Source organism: Setaria italica, chromosome IV (genome assembly GCF_000263155.2).
Source record: "Setaria italica strain Yugu1 chromosome IV, Setaria_italica_v2.0, whole genome shotgun sequence".
Taxonomy (NCBI): domain Eukaryota; kingdom Viridiplantae; phylum Streptophyta; class Magnoliopsida; order Poales; family Poaceae; genus Setaria; species Setaria italica.
In genome coordinates, this window is record NC_028453.1 from 1,052,323 (window position 1) to 1,071,462 (window position 19,140).

The window sequence follows — 19,140 nt, forward strand, 5'->3', positions numbered from 1 at the left end:
AAACACAAACAAACGGGGAAAAATAATGAGAACAATTCTGCGTTGCAATCTTTACTTGTTTTTTTTTGGAAGGAGACATCTACTGTACTTGTGGAGGTTGACCAAAATGCCTCAGGCAACTCAATATGCCATTTCGAGCTTACTAATTGGGGAAGAAATCAAATAAAAGGTCTTGTTGAGATGAAGAAATGAGACATCAACAAAATAAAACGAAAAATTATTCTTATAATATCATCCTTGAAATTTGATGTATGTGTTGGCAGAGGTTCTAACTCTAGCTATCGGCTGTATAGTGCAACAGCTGTAGTAAATAAGGTATTCAACGTGGAGAACAACTCAGGGCAAACGAATTGGCGACGAATGCTCCTTCGGCTGAGAAAGTACATATACATAAAGTAAATGAATCACACAACTCTGCTTTGTTACACGAACAGCACACTGCTAAGTGCTAACTTACAACACAAATACACAATCATTTGAAAACATCAAATCATCAAATCATACACAAATCAACATCAAATCTGACGAATCAGCAATCATCACAAACCAATCACTCCAGCAGAAGTGCTAGCAGTGCGCTTCAGACTAGAATGTTTTGATCCCTCAAACAGGTAAATCATGTGCAGGGGCACCATTGTTACCTCGCGCACCGTCGGTCGTAGAGGGGCGCTCCAGAATGCCGGCGTGTGTGAGCAGTGCCTAGAGATGGGTCATGAACTCCCCGCCGGCGGCAAGCATCTCAGTGTGGATCTCAACATTGCTTGATGGCGCGAGGAAGAGGATGAACTCGGCCCAGAAGTCAGCCAACACCTTCCACCTCTGCTCCTCCGGAACCACGCCCCTGAGCTCCCTCCCGAGCCTGCCCCCCAGCTCCAGGATTGTGCAGCTGCTGTTGCTCGGCAAGACCGCCATCACCAGCTTCTCACACCGGCTGCTTAAACTGTCACAACCACTGATGCTTTCCCGAGCTTCCACAACCACGGCGTCGAAGATGCGCTGGGTGTCATAGCCATGGCCGGGCAGCATGTCCGGAACAAAAGCCACCAAGTAGGCGCAGTAGTCCGACAATGTCTTGGCAACACGGTGGTCGCCGGTTGGAGGAACCGGGTGACCATCCATGGCGATGGTCGTCCCGACGTGCCATACAAGAATCTTATGTATATGTGTGGACAGGGTGCAGGCCCATGAGAACTGGCTTCCCAGCTGATTTTTGGCTAGAGCCGATTGCCCATCTTGTAACTGTCCCTTGCTCTTTTTGAACCTAGAAAGGACGCGCTCGATGAGTTCATCTGTCAACTTGATCGTTTCCCCAGCCTTCTGTCCTTCTCTTGTTGGGTCGACCAAACCTAGTGACAGAAGCGATAGCACATTCCTCGGGTGGTAGTCGAAGTTGAGTAACAGGGAGTGCTGCCCAAGCGCTCTCTGCCATGATTTTTTTGCTTTCCGTTTTACACTAGAAGTTTCGACCAAACCTGTCTCCCACGTGGGTCGTTCGTTGGAATGGAGCTCGTCCACTATGTCCCACCTCCAGTCTTGGGTGGCAGCTGCTACAAGATACGATGCACACACAATGATAAGCAGCACAATGGTTACCCAGCGAGTAACATCGATTCCATGAACTCTCTGTTCCAAACTACTGCGATGGTAGTGCCTGCTAAATGCTCCTGAGATACTATTTGAAACAATAACGGTTATTATGACAAAACATAGTGCCCAGCCCTTAAACGAAGAATACTCTGTGTCGAACCTTGTATAGAGGAAATCATATAGGAATGACAACTCCATCTCTATAACTCCAAAAGCACGAACATAGTTACCTCGTTCAGAGATGAGCCCTTTAAGCACGAAATCTAATGTCTTGGCGAGGCCAGCTTCACCAATCTGGTATCCGCACAACCTCCGCTTCAACAATTTAAACAGTGAGAAGGAGAGCGCAACGTCCTTCAGTGTTTCCTTAGCTTCCTGGTTGAAAGCGCTCTCTCTCTCGATCCATCGCCACACGGAATCAATGGCGGTGTATTTTCTCCTTGTGGCCTCTGTAAATTTAACTCTATATTCAGGTGCGGTGGGAAGCAGGGAAGCTACTTGTTCTTCACCGTGGAAAATGTACTTGTACCCTTCCATGGTTCCAGGGTTGAAGTCCCGAGGTATTTGCTCATGCTCAATCATCATGTAATCAGCGACTACTTTAGACAGCTTCAGCAAACCTCCTTTTTTGCTCGCGTTGCTTAAACTCTGATACTTTGTGTACGTCAAAATGACGCTCTGAATCCAGAATAGCCAGATGTTTACAGTGTAGCTTTTGTTGTGACCTTTGCAATTCACAATCAGCCATAGCACAAGGATGATCTGTATCAAGTGCTGCACAAGCATCCTCTTCCTCTGCTCAATGTCATGTATGCTGTAAACTGAGAGGGAATCGACACTCACTTGGATGAAGAGGAGGATGGTGCCCCACAGGACGAAAGTCTGGTCACGGAAGGGACCATCCTGCAGCAATCCGATGGTGTAGGGGCCCAGCACGGTGAAGAGCGTGTACACCACCCACACGAAGAAGCGGAAGAACCCCTGGCTGTACCGCCGCCGGCGTGAGCCAAAAAACTTGACGAGGATCCAGATCAAGGCGCTGAAGAGGACGAGGACTTCCACGCGCACCAGCCGACCTTGAGTGCTGCCCCAGCTCTGGGTAAAGGTTGTGGTGGAATTCTTGATCCCCATGGCTTCTCCGGTGACTGCAGGTACTCCAAACTTGTCCATGCTAGAGGTGGAGGGAGAAGAAGAGATAATTAGACCAAATTAACATGAATGGTGATGAAAAGGTGAGGGAGGATGTCATGAATCAGAACCGGACTTGAGGGCTTTGGCGAATGGTCCGCTGCTGTAGAAATGGCTGATTTTGTGTTGCGATGCGATGCAGTAGAACAAGTGCAATTCAATGATCAACCAGAACAGATCACCCGGAGATGGAATACTGATGGAACGTGCATGGCAAAATCATCCTACAACATTCAAACGCTCGGTACTTGCAGCACCTTCCAATGGTCATGGATATGGAGAGCACACACGGAAGAAAAGCACAAATTCTTTGCTTGGCTTGTGGTGCAATCTAAAATTCAAAAGCATATGCCCATTTTTTACTCTAATAAATATCTGAGAGGTAGGAGCTTTTTCTGTTCCAAACAAAAAGGGACTTCACAATTCTGGCAAGGTTTACATAAGGTGAAACACCTGTTTAAATGGGGGGGGGGGGGGGGGGGGGGCAATTTATAAAGTAAAAGACGGTCAAAGAGTTCGCTTCTGGGAATATGCTTGGATTAATGATATTCCCCTTAAAATCCAATTTCCTTCCCTATTTGAGATGCGTTCAAACCCAGAACTCCTAGTAGCAGAATGCATGGAAGCTGGGAATTGGAATGCTAATTTCAGAAGATCCTTCACAGCTTCTGACTTGAGGGAATGGCAGTAAGCTTATGGACCTGTTACAGGAGGAACAGTTGACCCCACATTTGAGAGATGAAGTTGTCTGGATGCTAGACAAGTCTAAACCTTTCTCTACTAAATCTCTATATAGGTTTATTACTTTTGGAGGAGTCAGGAGTAAAGAAGACTCTGTTATGTGGAAATGCAAACTCCCTAAAATTTTTTCTGTGGCAGATGCTTCATAACAAGCTCCCTTCTGCCTCTGAACTGAAGAAAAGAGGCTGGAAGGGAAGGTCCCAATGTGTCCCTTCTTCCAGCTAGTGTTGGTCTTTTGTGTTGAACACTCTTTTTCTTCTTGTTTCTTTCGGTTCTGTTCTGTAAACTCCTTTATATGCTTTCTATAAAACTCCAAAAAAAATCAGCCGTTTTCCTAATTAAGAATGAAAACACGAATTCGGCCCGCAGCCCAGGGAGATGAATGAACAGGACGTTTTCCTAATGAAGAATGCGACCTCCACAAGAGCCCACGTTGATATCCCAGCCCACTCACTTTGCGACACTGACTTCCGTCCGGGCTTTTCAAAAAAAAAAGACACCGACCTTGTGAGGATTCGGAGCGTCCCGCCCTCCCCTCCTCAAGCTCCGTATCCACCGAACAAAACGGGGAGCGGCCCCCCGCTCTGTCGCAGGCTTGGAGCGCTCAGCACCTTGCGAACATGAAGGCCATCGGGAGCTTCGGCGATTGGTGGTGGAACCTCCCGTCTCTCCGCCGCCGCCGCAACAACGACGACCACCGGGGCCGCCGCCGTGGTGGTCCCCCGCGGGAGCCGCTCTCGTCCTCCTCCTCGGAGTCCATCGGCCAGAGCAGCGGCTGGCCCGTCGAGTTCCCCTTCAGGCAGGCGGTCACGGCCGCCTGCCTCACCTTCACCGGAGACACCATCGCGCAGGTCCGCGACCGCATCGTCGACCGCCGCCGAGGACGCAGCGCCGACAGCAAGGTCACCCCCGCAATCTCACTCATGTCTCGATCGCATGCAGTTAGCTGATACAAGGAAAAGCATTTACGATTTTACATTAGCATGCATCTAGCATTTTGCAAGTAGCAGAGACTAGAGTACGTACTATCTCAGCCATGCATGTAGGAAGCAACGACCGCCGGGGACAAGCGGACAGTAGGGCCACCAGAACACCAGGCAAGAATGAGGACCCAATAGCCCATAGCGCCTATTGTTGTAGAAAACAAGTATGTATCTCGTGCAGTGCAAGTGCGGTCCTGCCCTACCGTGGCAAATTTTTAGGTAGAATATTGTCCATTGGCATTCGTCACATTGTGAATTCTGATGTCTATTTAGGTGCTCATTTCAGGAACTGATACCGGATATGTTGCTGAACCATGATTGGCTTCGTGCACTTCGTATGGCTTCCTATGGATTCCTTCTTTATGGCCCAGGATCCGATGCATGGTATCAGTTTCTTGATCGGTGCATGCCCAAGCAGACATTTGTAAATTTGTCCGCTAAGGTAACCTTGCATCCTCCACTGAACTGATTTGTTGGGTTATATAAGCATTTTATTCACAAGATACCTTTTCTTATAACTATTGTCATTTCAGGTCATACTGAACCAGATCGTGCTTGTTCCTTGTGTTATTGTTATGGTTTTTGCTTGGAACTACTTATGGTCAGGGAAATTGTCAGAGCTGTCATCTAAATATCAGAATGATGCCATTCCTACACTTCTATACGGTAATCCTTCTGCCTAAATGCAGTTTGAACTACTTGAACAGAAATAACTGATATTATGGTACATTTCACATTGTAATGGATATTGCAGGGGTTAGGTTTTGGACTCCTGTATCAGTTGTCAACTTTGGGTATGCACATTTGGCTTCTTATTTTTAATGTTTGTCTCGGATACTTCTTGGACCAATCAGGATGTGGTTGAATACACTGGATGACTATTTAATTGCTACTTACCTCATTGGAGCAGAAGCAACGCAGTTGGTTCTTATGCTAGTTTTTATGTGTGCCAGGATGATTCCTTTGCATGCTCGTGTTACCTTCATGTCCACTTGTTCCATTTTTTGGAACTTCTATTTATCTAATACTATGAACAAATGAAACCGCCGGCTCATCAGGTTGGTCTCGACACAACTCAAATTCCAACCTATAAACTTCTCTTGGCTGGGCTTACGTATTTTAAATTTTGAACAACTTGTCTAATAATACCTGCATTTGCTGTCATCTTTCTTGTGCTCACCTGACATGGAGCATTTCATCGTGCACAGCTGCTTACCTATCTGGAAATTTACACTGAACAATTTGACATGATGCTTGTAGGGTATGTACGTATTGACGCAAAATCTGGGCTTCAGACTTCTGCGTTGATCAACACGAATGACTTGGGGATCTGCTTAACTCCAGTGCAGGCTCCAAATCAGCTCGCGAAGGTGCAAGACGTGCTAGTTAATTCGACATGAAATTGACATGGGAAACATTAAATTCTTGAGCCGATAAGCCTTCGAGCTCATTAACAGGCGTTACTTTTAATAAACACCACAATAGTTAGAATTTTAATGTAATCATGCGGTGTAAATAAACAGAAGCATTAATGGCGTGTGCCATCAGCTATACGAGCCGACGGGCTAAGATGGATGCAATATAGAACAACAGTCATGAAAAGAGCCCTTGCTAATCATCGCACGATCAGATAAACTAACAGATCTTAATTAATATCATGAGACGTGTATTGAACTCAGACAAGGCAACATGGCTGAGAGGGCATTAACCTTAATCTGTTAGTCTAAAAGATTATAACATGATAACAAGAACCTCTTGCCTACCGCTTACAAGCTGATTAAGCTAACTGATCTAATTAATGTCATGAGATATGTATTGAACTTAGACAAGGCAACACGGCTAAGAGGGTATTAACTTCGACCTGCTAACTTAACAGACTAGCTTGCGGCAGAAAGGCTCGTACGCACACCTATCGGCTCAATAATGTCATCACGCTTCTATGAGATATGGATGATACCCAGCCGATGCATCGGCTCTCAATAGTAGCGTTTTGGCATTAAGGATCCGACGGCTAGCAATACGAGGGGTAGGAGTAAAGATTTATTGGATCTAGCATATGAAAAGCAAATAAAGTATGCAAGATCTAACCAGCCGTACGACCAGATAACTGGTGAACATAACTGGTGAACGCTTAAATAAGATCAAGGAGCTGATAAAGACAACCTAATCAGATCTAAGCCGTTCGATAACTGTGAGCGCTTGATAAAACTAAGAGATCGATACGATGCAACTTAATAAAACCAAACAACTCGATAACTGTGAGCAACGTCGAAGATAAATAGAATATTGGACAGAGCCTAGAAAGTTCTACTTGCATTCTAAGTTAACTCGATAACTAGCCACATGATAAAAGATCAGAATATTGGACGGTGCCTAGAAAGTTCTGATGTAGATAACGTAATGACCAGGTGACGGTACTTACAAGCTCACCTGAGATCGAAACTGATGCAGCCCTGCGCGCAAGAAGAAACTCGCAAGTTTCTACTCTACTCCTACTCCTAGGGTTTTGGCGGCGTGGTGCCGAAAGGTTATATTGATTGATTGATGATTATTCGTTATAAGGCTCATGGGTTTATATTTATACCCTGGAGCAATCTAAAATCCTAGTCGCGTGGTGTCCTCCTCGCGCCGTTCGCCTCCGCCACTGCAATCGCGAGCATGCCGCGACCCCGATCCCGACCAATAGGAGGCGCGAGGCCAAGACGGTTCGTGAGCGAAGGCTGGAGGGCCGTTGCCTCCCGTTCGGCTCGGTGTCACCTTCCTCGGCCAGCACTGTGCTCCGTCCAATGGGAGGGGATGTCTGCGGCTGAAGAGACGTGGCCGAGAGCTGAGGTGTGTGGCGACTTCAATTGGCCATCAAGACGGTGCCGCGCTGTTAGGCTTGACGACCACCGGAAGAGGAGATCAGTGATGGCAGCGCACCTTCTCTCTCCCTTCTTTTCTAGAATCCTCTCCTCCTTGATCTCCCTATCCTCCCGAATTCATAGATGCCTGCAGCTCAAAATTTGAAAAAAAATTCCAATCTGCTGCTAGTGATGTGGTTGTGTTGACGGCTGTTAGCATGCTAAGTTGTGAACCGCAAGCGCACGGATCAGTTGTAGCTTTTCCCTCAGAGTACCCCCCTAAGGTTTATTAATCCGTGGAACTTATAGCACATGATCTATTTTAACTAGTATTGTTAGTATGGACTTAGTGTTGATGAGTGATTCGGATCTAATCTACTAAACATGTACAGATAGATAACATATAGAGCAGAGATAATCAATCTAGAGCAACATAGACTATGCATATGTTGTAATTCTGAGCATAGATATTAAAGCAACACATATATGATCTTAGTAAAAAGTATCTTTAAATCTACACATCTGGTCCGGCTCCCGAAACCCCCTATCTTACACAAGAAAAATCCCGTCACGATCCCCTCTATCAGCATAGGTAGATTAAAGGCACGATCAAAAGAACATGTTATACTCATTGGTAGATAAGACATGCAAATCCGGTTACCACGACCACAAGAACATCCTAAGCAATCTATCATCGATTAATAGATTGAAAAGCAAGCAAACACAATAGAGCATAAAATCATAGAAGGAGATACTTAGATCGCTAAGAACACGAACAGATCTATTACTTCACCATGAATGATTGTACATCACAAGATCACAACCGGGATCCTACTTTGATCTTGTGACTCCTAGCTCCAGAACTCCAGCGTGATCTTTCTCGCAGGGTGATCACGCCGGCAGAGGCTCGTCTACGCTAACCCTTGACAACTGCACGACCCTCGGATCCCTGAAGTGGTGTCCCTCAAGCTCCTTCTGCTTCTCTGTTGCTTGACGTCGAGTACGTCATCTCCAATCTGCGGCCTTGGTGATTTTTGGTGGTATTTATAGTCCAGAGGGTGCGTGGTAAAAATTGGAAGGTGAGGGGGCGAAGGAAACCCCAGGCCGATCGGCCTGAGAGGATCCAGGTCGATCAGCCTGGGCCTTCCTCTTGCCCTCTCACGTCCTGCTCGTCTCCAAGTCTACTCAGGTGCTTTGGAATCTTCTTTTCACTTACATGTGGGCCTAGCACGTCGGTAGCTTCAGGATGAGATTGATCTTTAATGACTTTCCAAATCTCCACTTGATCTTCTCCGATTCCTCTTTGATCCCAAGCTAGTCATTACCATATTTCCTAGGTAATGTTGGAAAGTTGCTTGTCAAAAATAGGCACCAGTGGGCGCCAAAGGGTACCAGGCCGATCGGCCTAGCCCTTTGATTTTCGTCTTCGTCTAGTTCGATGCTCGTTCAGTGCTTTATCCAAAAATATACTTTTAGGCTCAATTTTCTGAAAAAACACAACATCCCCCAAAATACGTTGCATACGTGAAAATGATCAGTTTATTAGGTGTGATCGATAGTTTAGATATTAAATTTATATCATTATTGAAGATAAATAGGGATAAAAGTGTGTCAATAACGAGCGTTAATAGATTGCTCGGCGTCGAGGAAGCCAGCTGACATGCTGCCTGCGCATGACGTTCGGTGCGGTGGCTTTGACAGAGAGGGAAGGACCTAGCTGCTTATCATGTTAACGCTGGCTAACGCACTAGCGGCGTGGCAGGTGGCGGCGGTCGCTGCAGCTGTAGCAGCCTATGCTGTCTGCAACCGCGCGTCCATTGAGATTTGAGAAGTCACACCTGGTGAACCTTCAGTTCCAGAAGAATGTGCAGTTGCACGTGCTTTCTTCAGTAGATATGCTATTCCCTTTGGCTTGTTTGATTAGCTGGATTCGAGATACACTACAAACCTGGCGCGGCTTTGCCGCACCCTTTGTTGGGTTTAGCCAAACTATCCATATGTTGAGATAAAACTTACAGAGCAGTGCTTGGAAAGGGTTGTGCTGAGCAGACAGAACCATGTATCTATTTGACGCAGAAATAAAAAAGTATTAACAATCCAACGTTTAAGTGCTACTTGAGGAATGGTGTTATGTACAATCTTAAAATATAGGCCAGGTCTTACTAACATGCCACAACAATAATACTATTTTTCATCTAGCATCTATAGCTGTTTGAATACAGATAATATTGGGACCACAGATTTGGGAACAGAAGCAACAACGTTTTACAAAACCTTGATTAGCTCGTCAAATGAACCGGTATTTGACCCCTGATTTGCAAGGACACGGGTTTTTGAGATGCTTCGTTGTTGGGATTTTCAGATCGAGACATGCTCAAGGGAATTAACTTTTTTCTTGCCCTGGCAGATTGAATCGATAATGTTTGGAGCAGCATGCCCTCAAGATGCCATGGACAGTGTTTGTGGCGAGCTGCAAGTTCATAATGTAGCAGGTGAGCCTAAATTGCCCCTCACCCTTTGCGATGACTTTATACAAATTATACGGAATTATTGGTGGGGTGCAGAGAATGATCGAAGGAAGACACATTGGTGCTTTTGGGAGACAATGCTACAACCAAAGAGTAATGGTGGATTGGGCTTTCGAGACTTGCGTCTTTTTAACCAGGCTTTGCTTGCTCGACAGGGATGGAGGCTGTTATTATACCCGGATAGTTTGTGTTCAAAGCTATTAAAGGTCAAATATTACCCGAGGGAAAATTTGTTGGCTACAGTATTTGGCGGCAGTATTTCACCCGCATAGCGTTCCATTATGTATGGGCTGGAGCTGGTAAAAAAGGAATTATACAACGAATTGAAAATGGCCATAGTATTCAGATTTGGCAGGATAATTGGATTCCTAGAGAACTTTCTCTAAAAGTGGTAACAAGATGCAGAAGGCCAAGAATCAGGTGGGTCTCTGACTTATTTGAGAATGAACATAGAGATTGAAACCGCAGCCTTATTAGAAGTATTTCCCTACCTGTGGGTTCTGATGCTATTTTAAAGAAGAATTCCGACTAACAAAACACCCGACCAAATTGCTTGGCATTTTGAAAATTCAGAATTATTCTCAGTAAGGTCTGTATATAAATTGGCACTAAGGCTACAATGTCAGGACCAGATATCATCGAGTACAGAACCAAAGAGGAGGGAGAAGCTATGGAGCAATATCTAGAAGGTGGATGTACCACCAAAAGTGCGTATGTTTGCATGGAGACTTGCCTTAAATGCTCTTGCTTCGAACACTAATAAGAAGGCAAGGTATATTATTTAGGATGATACCTGCGCATTTTGCGAACTTGCTTGAAGATGTAGCACATGCAATAGTAGGATGCCTGCGTGCCAGAGCTCTTCTGATAGAAATCAGACAAAGGTGGGCTATACTAGAAATTTTCCAATAGCAATACATCGAACTGGAGTGGTTTTTACTCACCCTTAACAATACACCAGAGAATGCTAGGCCTGCTTTAATATTGTCTCTCTTGAGAAATTTGTCGATACGTAATGATCTCACACATATGGAGGCACATAATTCTCTATTACAGGTTCAGTCCGAGTAACTGAACCAATGCTGAATAATTTGTCAATCCAACATTCTGATTTGTTTTTCGAAGATGTACAGGGTAGGCGGATCATCGGTGAATCAAAGAAGGCAAAAGAGACTAATGAGATCGCAAGAGCAGCCCGACCAATACCTACATGGAATCCACCTGAGCAAGGATGGCTGAAATTAAATGTTGATGCAGGTACTACAGGTGCTATGGTAACAAACCACAATGGGGATGTCGTGATTTCAGCTTAGCCGCGCTTTTTTTGACTGTCAATCAGTAGAAGAGGCTGAATTTGCAGCTTGTTGTGAAGGTTTAAAGCTGGTTACGTAATGGTGCCAAGGTCCTAATTATCCTAGAATCAGATAACAATACATGTATAAGAAGCTTGACGTCGGATGAAATGGATCGATCAAGTTTCAGTTCCATGGATTACAGATGCAAGAGAGTATATGTCAAGGATAGAACATATTAAATTCCAACATGTAAAGAGAAGCCAAAATTCAGTAGCTCATAAGTTGAGTCAACACGCTTGCCGAGTTAACTCAACAGCGGTGTGGGTCGAGCTTGGGCTCGGGCCGGGCCGCACATCATTTTCTAGTGGAAATTTAATTTATTTTATTATTCGTGCTGGGCTCAAGCTCACCCTTTTTTTTGCCGCAAAAATCAGTGCCACGCCCGACCCTAAATGAGTGCGGGCGGGCTTAGCCCATCGGGCTCGGGCCGGACCTATTTTGCTCAGGTCTAATATTTCTGAATGTATCGAGCAACTAGCGTTCAAGGATGGTAACTCCTCCATGACTTAATCAATGAAGAGTCTCTTTTCTCGAAGAAAAAAAATGAGGTTTACTAAGAGGAAGGGAGTTTCTTTTGATCTGTGCGACGATGGGAAGCATATTTTAGAGCTGCGTGGGAAAGAATATTTTGGAGCTGCGGAAGGGGAATAGTCCATGAGATTTATGAAGCAACAGGCCACATGACAGCTCGCGAGTAATGCAGCGCGTATTCGCGAAGGAGCTGGAAAATTGAAGAACCCTTCGCGCTGACTCGTGTTCTGGCCGCCCGACTAAAAAAGACAGAATCAACGGATGATGTTTGTTGTTGACGTGGCCTAATGTGCTCCTCGCTTTTGGCCTGACATCGTCTTATAGAGATGCACTCTGTTTTGACTTTTGCGTGGTAGCCTGGTAGGTCAGTAAGCAAGAGCTGAACCATGCAAAGAATGGCATGCCCTCTACACATCTGATTGGAAATTCTCGGTTAAGCACTGTTGTTACACTCTAAATTCCCATGGTCATTTTCCTGATATATATGTGGATTCAGTTCTTTTCCCCAAATTGGCTAAATACATGTGAAAATGCAAAAGTTTAACTGATGGTGCTATACATTTTTTCTTTTATTATCTGGTTTACATAAGATATCCAAATTGCTAAGTTGATATGGAATCTAGGATCTGTGGCACCGTGATTATCAGATCATATAGATGACAGTGTATCTACTTGTACTTTGAAGCATATGGTGGATAAGGCACTTGGGTGCATGCATGGGGTTTGGGAAATTCCACACATTCGTTCTTGCACACACCAGGATGACCAAAAGAACTCTGAAACAACCAATATTTTGAAGCATATGCATGCATGGAACATAGTTTCAGATAAGCATACAAGTCATCTTTTAGGCAATCAGTTCAGTAAAGCTCATCAACCTGGACACTACTGAGCCCCTATTTCTAGTACTGCTACTATACGAGTAGCACTGTTTTTTGTGGTGACGTGAGTACGTGACACGCCGGATCGGGCCGAACAAAACATCGGATGCCTTGCAAAATCAATTACGGTGAGCTGAGCACGTGTACGTGGACGACGACGGCGCCGCGCGTCGTCAATGACCGACCACGCTCGGCAACGGCGACATGGGGTTGATGGTGGACGGATGCCCATCATCATGTACAGCCCAATCCTGGGTCACGACGCGCTCTACTGACTGAGATACTACGACGACGCCAACGGCCACGTCACGCCGGCCCGCTCCCGGCGTCCCACCTGCTGGACGCCCACGTGTCAGGCCGGCACCCCCAGGTAGAGGCGAGAGCTCGGCACGTGTACCAGCGGCACCCGATGGCCAGAAAGCGACGGCTGCAGGGCGGAATCCAAACGGGATGCGCAACCTCGCGCGCCGCTGAATCGGTCCGGACGGCGACACCTGAGAGACCGAAGAAATCAATCGCAAGGGAAGGAAGAATTCTCTCTCGTGCGCGCGCCGCCGGCCCACGCAGCGGCGGCGGCAGCGGCGGAGAGCGATCGAGGGCACCACGCGTTTCCGCGGGCGGCGCCACGGGTTTGTCCCTTTGCCGTCTGTCTCCGAGCTGGCATGGCAACGGCAACCAACCCAAGCAAACGAAACCACTGCCGCCGCATGCTTTATGCGCCAACCAACTCCGCCCGTGCGGCGCCCGGCACAACCATCACGACGTCGCGTCTCCCGTCTCAGCAAACGACCGTCTCCACCCTTCACTGCCGCGCTTCTGCCCCTCCCTCTTCGGCGCTCAGCAAGTTGTCCAGGGTCCATCGCTGCCTACAATGGTCTCATCTTACATAGTCGTACTATACAGCAGTACCCAATACTTTCCTTTACTAGAAAATGCGTGAAGGTTCTCTACGATAACAAAGGAAACGGGAGCCACCTAATTCCTACACAAACTTGAAAAATACTTTTTTTTTTGCAAATCGCGGTACATGAGGAGATGCTGATGAATATCGTACGCACAATTCGAAAAAAAATATATGCTACTAGTAATCCTATTCTTGGGCAATCACATCGTTGTTTTACTTCCGTTACCTTTTCACTATTTACTTTTTTAAAACAAAATTATTACGTACAAATGACTTTACTAGATTCATCATGAAACCAACAAGCACGTAACTATTTTTATTTAAAAATAGCTTATTTCTATAGATATTGTTGGTACAAAATAATTTATTTTTATGGACATTACTGGTCAAAATAGTGTATTAAAGACCGTGTCATCAACCAATACCATAAAATGCTTACGTTCGTGGATGAACGGGAGTATTACTTTCGATAGGTCAAAAGATACATGAGCACACATGACGTATGCAAACACCATCACATGACGTCGGTCAATCCAACTCCAAACTCCATCGTTCCGCAGTTGCCCTGCTCCATTTCGTTTCACACCGAAAAGCTCACCACGGTAGCCTAGTGCTAGATTCTGTCCTGATTCCTCGAGCCTGAATCCAGTGTAAGTAACTGCGTCAGCCAGTCAGTCATTCAGTCAAGCCGGTAGCAGTGGCTGCAGCAGAAGTCGCCGGACCCTCTCCCTCCGCCGCCCAAAAGCAAAAGCCAGCTGCTGTCGCCATCTCCACGTGGCCAGCTTGCTCCCTCACTCCCCATCCGGCAATCCGCAGCTGCTTCCTCCCTCCCTTCCTCCGCCCTCCGTCACTGCCACGGCGGGCTCCACCCTCCCCGGCCCGATCCACAGCTTCCTGCAATCCTGCTTCCCCTACCTTGTTAAGGAATCCGACGCCATGCTGACGCCAACGCGGCTTCCCCGCCGTCCCGCCACCGCCCCCCACGCCCTCCTCCCGACCAAGTCCCGACGCCCCCCCACAGCACGCGCCCCTCCAGCTCACCTCCATCTCCCGCCACGCGCCCGCTTTAAACTTCTCCCGCTCCATCCATGCCTCACCAAATCCTATATAAACGTTCCCACTCGCCCAGCAAGCAGCAGCCACACGAACACCACCACCAAGATTCTAGAAATCACCACTCGATCCGATACATGGAGTACACCGACGTCGGGTACGACGAGCAGGATCAGTCGCCGGAGGCGGCGGCCGGCGGGGAGTACGCCACGGTCATGTCCGCGCCGCCCAAGCGCCCCGCGGGGCGGACCAAGTTCCGGGAGACCCGCCACCCGGTGTACCGCGGCGTGCGGCGGCGCGGGCCCGCGGGGCGCTGGGTCTGCGAGGTCCGGGAGCCCAACAAGAAGTCCCGCATCTGGCTCGGCACCTTCGCCACCGCCGAGGCCGCGGCGCGCGCGCATGACGTCGCCGCGCTCGCCCTCCGGGGCCGCGCCGCCTGCCTCAACTTCGCCGACTCCGCGCGCCTCCTCCGCGTCGACCCCGCCACGCTCGCCACCCCCGAGGACATCCGACGCGCCGCCATCGAGCTCGCCGAGGCCTCCGCCCACCAGGACGCCGCGGCGGCGGTCGCCTCCTCCTCCTCGTCATCGTCGTCCGCGGCCGTCGCGGCGGCGGCACCCATGACGGCGATGATGCACCAGCACCAGGACGCCGCGCCGTACGACTACGCGGCAATGTACGGCAACATGGACTTCGACAACCCGTACTGCTACGACGGGATGGGCGGCGGCGCCGTTGCCGGCGGCAACGATTGGACGCAGACCGGCTGGCATACGGACGGCGACGACGACGGCGCCGGTGCCGCCGGCTGCGGCAGCGACATGACGCTCTGGAGCTACTACTGAGTTCGATTGAGCTGGATAAACTCAGATGCTACTCTAAAGTCTCAACTATAGGAGGAGATTGGAAGAGGAGAAGCTGAGTTGATAGGGGTTCTTTTTTTTGGAGGGATGTTGAATTTGAATTCAAGTTTGTAAGCGAGGAGGAACGGCAAAAGGGCATGCAAAAAAATTGCACTTTTGCCGTTCTTCCTTTTGGGGTGAAGGAAATAAAGAAGACTATAACTCTGGCTGCCGAGAGTTATTTTTTGAGAGAAAAGAGGAAACAAATAGGTTTAGTTATTCTTTGAAAACCTAGCCGTTTTATACTGAATTAAAGAGGATACCATCGACCCTCTTTAGTTAAAATTAATTAAAACGGCTATTGAAAAATAATTGAACTAATTAAATTAAAATTAAAGAGGATAAATGGTGATCCTTCGGCACACCCTCAATGTTGCCTAACAAAAATCTCTGTTTTTATTCGGAAAAAAGCTAGATTTTTTTTCTAGCCAGTTTCAACAGACCGGAGAACTGGAGATGGATGGTGACAGCTGATGCTCATGCTACTTGAGGTCAGTTGCCATTAGCGATGACTCGATATCATGCTGTAGAAAGAGAAGCAACTGTTAAGCAAGTGGATTCACGTGCCCGTGGCTTGTTAGGTCCGGCGAGCGAGCGAGAGGGAGACAGGATCTTATCGGAGGGCGGCGACGATCCACGGTGGAGCCAGCACAAGTTCCAGTGTGTGCCGTCGCACGTGCGGCTTGTTGCGAGCTCAAGCTTAAGATACTCGATCAGGAATCATGGAGGCAGAGGCAGGTGATTATATTTATATACATATATGTGTATATAAATAATGGACGACGGTTGTGTCAGTCAGACGATGGCGGCTCCCCCTCCCAAAATAATAAACGCACGTCTCACTTCTCCAAGTCAAATTTTTTTAAATTTGACAAAAAAAATTTATATAATGTATAATAAGTATTAATAAATCGAGCATTGAGTAAACTTCTCTAATAAATTTATTTAAAGATACAAATATTGATACTATTTTTTTATTCTTATTTAAATTTAAAAATATTTGACTCTTTGCGAGATGTGCATCTTAGGACGGGGGAGTATTGTAAGCCCCCGAATTGAATATGGGCACCGGCCCTGGCGACGCGTTTGCGCGGGCGGCGCCGCTGCTGAACAAACTGTCCACCCATCCCGTTCCCCTGCATGCTTATGGCTTCCTCGGCGGCTGCAGTCGCAGGGCAGTAGGATTCACTGAATCTTCAGCACTTCCGGTCCCGGCATGTGGGTGCCGCCGCTCACGTTGGGTGACCGTCACAGCCCAAGCAACAGGATTTTCCATGCCTGAACTTTGTTCAGCCACGGTACTCGGGTTTAATCATTCCGGATAGAGTGGCGCCCCTAAGAAGCAAAGGAAAGTAATAAGACTACGAAGGTGTTTGGCGGCACTACACTTAAGAAAAAATAGCTCCACTTCACCGACTTCATAAAATTATCTGTCAAACACGTTCAGCTCCACAACCTTCAACTAAAAAATAGTCAGATCCACATTTTTCCTAAAATATCTCAATAGATGATAAAAAAATATGACTTTCTCGTGGAGCTGGAGTTACCTTTGCCACTCGTTACTAACATACTTGTCCGCCCGCGCCTGCCGTCGCCGTGCTGCCCGCGCCGCCCTCACCTGTCGGGCCGCGCCGCCCCCTGCCCACATCAGCCGCGCCGACGCCGCCCTTGCTCGCCACTCCCTTCTTGCGTCGGCCGCGCGGCCCCTGCTCATCGGACCGCGCCGCCCCCGCCCGGCGGCGGTGCGCTGGCCGCGTCTCCCCAGCCGGCCGCGGCAACGCCACCCCCGCTCGTAAGAAAAAGCTCAAGAAACGACGGTGACCGCGCTGGGGGCGTTGGGTCGTTTCTTCCCGACGCGGTTCCCCTTTCCTCCCGATCCGGTGCTCCCGTCCCATTCTCGCAGCCACGGACCAGGCACACGGCAGCCCGACCCCTGCAATCCATGGCGCCGTTGTTCCTTGTGCCACCTCCGATTTTTGCCGATTCGCGTGTGGCTCAAATCTCCTGTTCGCCAGCTTCAAGAACCCAAATCCACCCCGAATCGTCCCTCCCTAAGCATCTGCAGGTAGCTGCAAGAACGGATCAACATGAATTGGGCAAGCTCCATTCGAGATCCAGATGAGGCATCCGGCTTCCGGTGGTGCTTCGGAATCTGGCGCTGCAGCTGCAGTGGTGCTCCAGCCATCCGAGCTTCAGGCGCCGATTCTCCTCCAGCCGCCCGTGTTGCAGGTGCCGGTGCTCCTATTGCCAGAGCAGCTCCCAGCTGGTGATCCTCCAGCAGCCGGAGCAGCTCCAGCCCGTGTTGCTAGTATAATTGACATTGACTTTCTCTGTTATTCCCTTTCTTTCTTGAGGTAATTGGTTAACAGCTTGAAGAGACATTCACACCATAGAGTGCCTGTGCTCTAATGCCATGCTGATGCATTGACCGGTGCTATGAGAATTCAACAGGCTACACGGCTAAATGGCCACAACTGCCACGCGCCGTCCAAATTTGGGTGATTTGGGTTCTGATTACTTCGAGCACGAGCAGAGGAAGAGAAGTGGGAGGAAAGAGAAGAGACATACACATGGACCCATTTGGACCCATTCATAGAGGGTACAATAGACTATTCACAATAAGTGCTTATATTTTTGGAGCTGGAGTACTGCCACCAGCCAAACACGGGTAGCAGCCCCATGTTTTTCTGAAGTTGGTGAAGTGGAGCTAGGAAAGTGTGGAGCTGGTTTTTGTGAGGTGGAGTGCTGCCAAACACCCCCTATGTGTGAGCATGTGTCTGCTTCATTTGCATCAAAAAGTGTTGATCTATTTGTCGGTCATACATCTATGAGCCTACCGGGAGGCTTGGACAGTCCTACGTACGAGGTTGTACACCAAGACATATTAGACATGGAGACTACAATGCAGGACGACGTGGTCTACGTGGCGAACAAGAACTAGTCAAGGATTAAGAAACTACTCGTAGCAATTAGAGTAGGATTCCTTAGTCGAATCCGACTAGTACTTTTGTACAACAACCGACCTGTAACCCTACCCTAGACAATATAAGGCGAGGCAGGGATCCCCTCCAAATAATGACCAATCAATACAACTCAACCAACACACATGACGTAGGGTATTACGCAACATAAGCAGTCCAAACCTGTCTAAATCGTGTGTTCGAGTTCGAGTTCACCTTCGAGTTCCTAGTCTTCGGCAAGCCCCACGTACAAAACACTACCTCGAGTACCCCCTCGGTAGGTTGCCGGGTCTAAACACCAGCACTATTGATGAGACTTGGTCCCGATCTTCACGACGTAGGATCCCGATCAAGATAACTAGATGTAGAACAGCTTAGATAACTTGTTGCAAGCAGCGATAACTAGTACAACCTGGCAAATAAAACTCGAAGCCAACCATCGTCTTTAATCGACAACCTGAATCGAGGATTCGCCCGCCCAACCACACTCTCAAAGAACCAACCAACACAACCTGGAATCAATGGACCAGGAGCACCGATTGGGAGCTGACGAAGCGGTCGTTTCTGTATTCGCTCAAGGAAATCACAAGAGCAAAGGGGTAAAGATCACTCTCTGAATTTGTTAGCACACAGCTGAACAATACGGGTTCTATTTCATTATCAAAGTCTTGTGTAATCTTTCGG

General features: G+C 47.8%; 3 protein-coding genes across 4 annotated transcripts; 2 read left to right on the forward strand and 1 right to left on the reverse strand.

Annotated features, from left to right (window-relative positions):
- Positions 1-357: 357 nt before the first annotated feature.
- LOC101776199 lies at positions 358-3,094 on the reverse strand. 2 transcript variants are annotated; one of them, XM_004964334.3, is made up of 2 exons: positions 2,852-3,094; positions 358-2,758 (listed from the first exon to the last, which is right to left on the reverse strand). In XM_004964334.3, exon 2 carries the CDS (start codon positions 2,755-2,757, stop codon positions 700-702), a length of 2,058 nt encoding a protein of 685 aa, XP_004964391.1. In that variant the 5' UTR covers position 2,758; positions 2,852-3,094; the 3' UTR covers positions 358-699. The 2 variants fall into 2 exon arrangements, with proteins under 2 accessions (XP_004964391.1, XP_004964392.1); XM_004964335.3 differs by having other exon boundaries at positions 2,847-3,094.
- Positions 3,095-4,047: 953 nt separating this feature from the next.
- Positions 4,048-6,101, forward strand: LOC101776873 (protein Mpv17). The gene is made up of 6 exons (XM_004964336.4): positions 4,048-4,418; positions 4,786-4,941; positions 5,033-5,165; positions 5,254-5,293; positions 5,453-5,557; positions 5,760-6,101. The coding sequence occupies exons 1-5, from the start codon at positions 4,137-4,139 to the stop codon at positions 5,538-5,540; spliced, it is 699 nt and encodes a 232-aa protein (XP_004964393.1). The 5' UTR covers positions 4,048-4,136; the 3' UTR covers positions 5,541-5,557; positions 5,760-6,101.
- Positions 6,102-14,581: 8,480 nt separating this feature from the next.
- LOC101777280 (dehydration-responsive element-binding protein 1C) lies at positions 14,582-15,858 on the forward strand. Its single transcript, XM_004964337.4, has one exon. The coding sequence runs from the start codon at positions 14,630-14,632 to the stop codon at positions 15,437-15,439; it is 810 nt and encodes a 269-aa protein (XP_004964394.1). The 5' UTR covers positions 14,582-14,629; the 3' UTR covers positions 15,440-15,858.
- Positions 15,859-19,140: the final 3,282 nt, after the last annotated feature.